The sequence below is a fragment of the Brassica napus genome, chromosome C2, assembly GCF_020379485.1.
Source record: "Brassica napus cultivar Da-Ae chromosome C2, Da-Ae, whole genome shotgun sequence".
NCBI lineage: Eukaryota > Viridiplantae > Streptophyta > Magnoliopsida > Brassicales > Brassicaceae > Brassica > Brassica napus.
Genome location: NC_063445.1, coordinates 20,369,972 through 20,373,253, shown reverse-complemented (window position 1 = coordinate 20,373,253; position 3,282 = coordinate 20,369,972). Strand labels below are relative to the sequence as shown.

The 3,282-nt window shown below is 43.4% G+C and overlaps 1 protein-coding gene and 1 non-coding gene across 2 annotated transcripts; one reads left to right on the top strand and one right to left on the bottom strand.

The window, feature by feature from the left end:
- Positions 1–686: 686 nt before the first annotated feature.
- On the bottom strand, positions 687–793 carry LOC125582594. The gene has a single exon (XR_007320051.1). It is a non-coding gene; the product is annotated as a small nucleolar RNA R71 (small nucleolar RNA).
- Positions 794–1,475: 682 nt separating this feature from the next.
- LOC125582233 lies at positions 1,476–2,596 on the top strand. Its single transcript, XM_048748822.1, has 3 exons — positions 1,476–1,512; positions 1,623–2,227; positions 2,336–2,596. The coding sequence occupies exons 1-3, from the start codon at positions 1,476–1,478 to the stop codon at positions 2,594–2,596; spliced, it is 903 nt and encodes a 300-aa protein (XP_048604779.1).
- The last annotated feature ends 686 nt before the right edge of the window (positions 2,597–3,282 follow it).

The window sequence follows — 3,282 nt, the reverse complement described above, 5'->3', positions numbered from 1 at the left end:
TGAAAACTCCTAATATCAAATTGGCGCCGTTGCCAAATTCTGAGTAGATTTAAACATTGAGATTTAGTCACTTGCTTGAGACTAAGTCATTTAATTTTGTTTTGTTACTGATTCTTCTTCTTCACCTACCTTTCACTTTCAGGTGTATGAACTTGAGGAGCAGAGGTTCATCAAACCTAGTTCCAATAGTAGCAGACATCAAAGCTTTTGAGAGGGAGTGTGTTAGATCTAGAAGAGAAGAAGAACAACAAGCCCACTTGCAGAGATTGGATATTGATATGGCAGATCCACCGTAAGGGGCAGAACACCAACCGCGGGCAGCTCGACCCATTGGTACTTATGACCGGCCCAACATTCATGGTCACAGACTGGGAATCCGAGCATCGGCTGTGGCAGCCAACAACTTTGAGGTCAAGTCCGGACTCCTCAATGTGATCGAGAATAACAAATATCATGGCTTGGCTTTAGAGGACCCATTCGATCAATTGGACAGGTTCGACAGCTACTGTGGGCTGTCAAAAACCAATGGTGTGTCAGAGGATGCCTTAAAGCTGAAGTTATTCCCTTTCTCTTTGGGGGATAAGGCACGTCAGTGGGAGAAGTCTCTACCCAGCGACTCTATCACTACTTGGGATGAGTGCAAGAGAGCATTCTTGGAGAAATTCTTCTCATCCTCAAGAACTGCTAAGCTGAGAAATGAGATCTCCAGTTTCCAACAGAAGAACTTGGAAGGATTCAGTGAAGCCTGGGAGAGATTCAAAGGTTATCAAACCAAATGCCCACATCATGGTTTCTCTAAGGAGAGCTTGCTCAGTACCTTCTACAGAGGTGCCCTTCCTAAGTATAGAGCCAGATTGGATACAGCTAGCAAAGGGTTCTTCTTAGGAAGAACTGAAGATGATGCAGAAGAGCTGGTTGACAACATGGTGAAGAGTGATGCAGTCTACAGTGCAGATCACGACAGGGGCAGTAGGGGTGATGATAAGCAGACGAGGAAAGAGATCAAAGCTCTCCAGGATAAGATAGACATCCTCCTTGCTGATAAAGCCACACAAGAGCAGCTGCACTTTGTTGGTAACCCAAACCAAGAAGCAACACATGTTGTCCATGAAGTTGAGGGTTTGGAAGGGCAAGAAGAGTTGTGTTTCATCAACAACAATGGTAGCTGGTACAAGAAAGAGCCCAACTTTCAGTACAACAACTACCAACAGAAATCCTATCCTAACAACCAACAGAGTGGTTATCCGCTAGGAACAACCAGCAAGGCAACTATCAGCCTCAGCAAAACCCTCCTCCTGGTTTCTCCAACAAAGGGAACCAGTCTTCTCAACAACAACCTAATCCTTCCACCTCTACTCCTCAGGAAAGCAGCACTGATGTTCTACTGAAACAGATCTTGGAGTCTCAGACTAGAAGTGAAAAGCAGGTTGGATATGAGTTGAAGAACCTTCACTCCAAGATTGATGGAAGTTACAATGAGCTCAACAACAAGTTCAGGGCTTTGGAAAACCAGTTTGCTTCCATGACAACTCACCAGAATCGCCAGCAAGGGTCTCTACCTGGAAAATCTGAGCAAAAACCCAAGGAGTATTGCAATGTTGTCCTCTCTACAACTTCTTCAGGGATTGAATTGAGTAACCACAAGAAAGAGGTAGATGAAATTGAAAGATTGGTGTTTAGAGCTGAGATTGAACATGTTCAGCATCTGATTGTAGCAACAGCTGAAACAAAGATTGTGGAGGAAGCTGGCAAAATGGTTGAAGTAAAGATTTTGAAGGGAGATGCACCCATGGCTGAGAAACCAGTTGCGAAGAGAGCTACCCAGAAGCTGAAAGGGGTCAAGCTGGAGGACACCATTGAGGTTGAGCAGTCACCCTATGACAAGCTCCCATTTCCACAAAGGGTCCTCACCAAAACTCAAAAGAAGGTGATTTCCAAGTTCAGAAAAGACTTAAGTGATATTGGAGTTAAGCTTCCAGAGATCTCGGGTATGCGTGAGGCTCATGTCCAAATGATGCTCATCAAGGACATTGTAGACCACCAAGCAGAAGTAGCAGAGCTTCTCAACATTTCAACTTTGAAACTTGATTCAGCCATCACACCAAAGTCTCTCCCTAAACTAGAATCCCAAGGCAAGTTCACCTTGTCTTGCTCCCTTGGTAAGCTCACCTTTGATGATGCTCTTTTTGATTCTGGTGCAACTGTGAATGTGATCTCAATGGAGATGGTGAAGAGTCTTGAGATTGAACACATGGAGCACGATACTTCCTCTCTCACGTTTGGGGATTCTTCTTCTACTACCCCTATTGGTCTCATCAAGGATTTCCCTTTGAAGATTGGATCTTGCACCATCCCTATAGACCTCACTGTCTTGAAGATGGCAACTGAGAAGAGAGTTCCATTGATCCTGGGCACACCATTCCTTACTACTGTGGGTGCTTGCATCGATTTCGCCAACAAGAAGGTCACACTCCTCAATGTAAACAAAGCTGTCTCTTACCCAATTCAGCCTCCACTGGATGTTGAGTATTGTGGAACCATCACTTGTGGAGACCCCTACATTGAGAAGGATCCTCCTTCTCCACTTTCCACTTGAGGTACTTCTCTACTTTCCCTTGTATATACCATTTCATTTTTGCATATTAGCTTTCTCTTTTGGGTATCTCTCTCTACTTGACAACACAGAGACTGTGTCATTTAAGTTTGGGGGAGGTACCAATTATTTGACCATGTTTGCTTTGATGATCTTTCATTGAGTCTTGCATACATACCTTTTAGCAAAAAAAAAAAAAAAAAAAAAAAAATCATATAGGTTGCATTCACTTGCATTGGGAGCAATGATTTTAAATGCATTGTAAAGAACACTACGTTGCACCTGAGTAGCTTTTGCACCCCTCAAAAACACTTGTATGCTTCGAGCCTTGAAGACTCTTCCTGAATCTCATTAGTTGCTGAAACTCAGTCTTTGAAGCCAACTACAACCTTATTTGAACTGAACGAACTTAATGCTTCTTGCTCATGGTCCCTTGTGTACTGAGTCATGGCTATACACACCTGAGTTGTCACATCCTTTATGCCAATCTTATTTTGACAAAATCTAGTGGTAGACCACTCCCAAAACCTTTCCCTCCTTTTAAGCTTTCATTGTTTGATGAGTGAGGCCTTCTTCGGAAAGTCTTACATGTTCATAATGTTGAGAGTATCGGGAACGACAATGCTTGATCTTCATTCTTGCTAGATTAGGCACTCTATTGTCTAGCTATAGGTGGGGGGTGAGAGTTG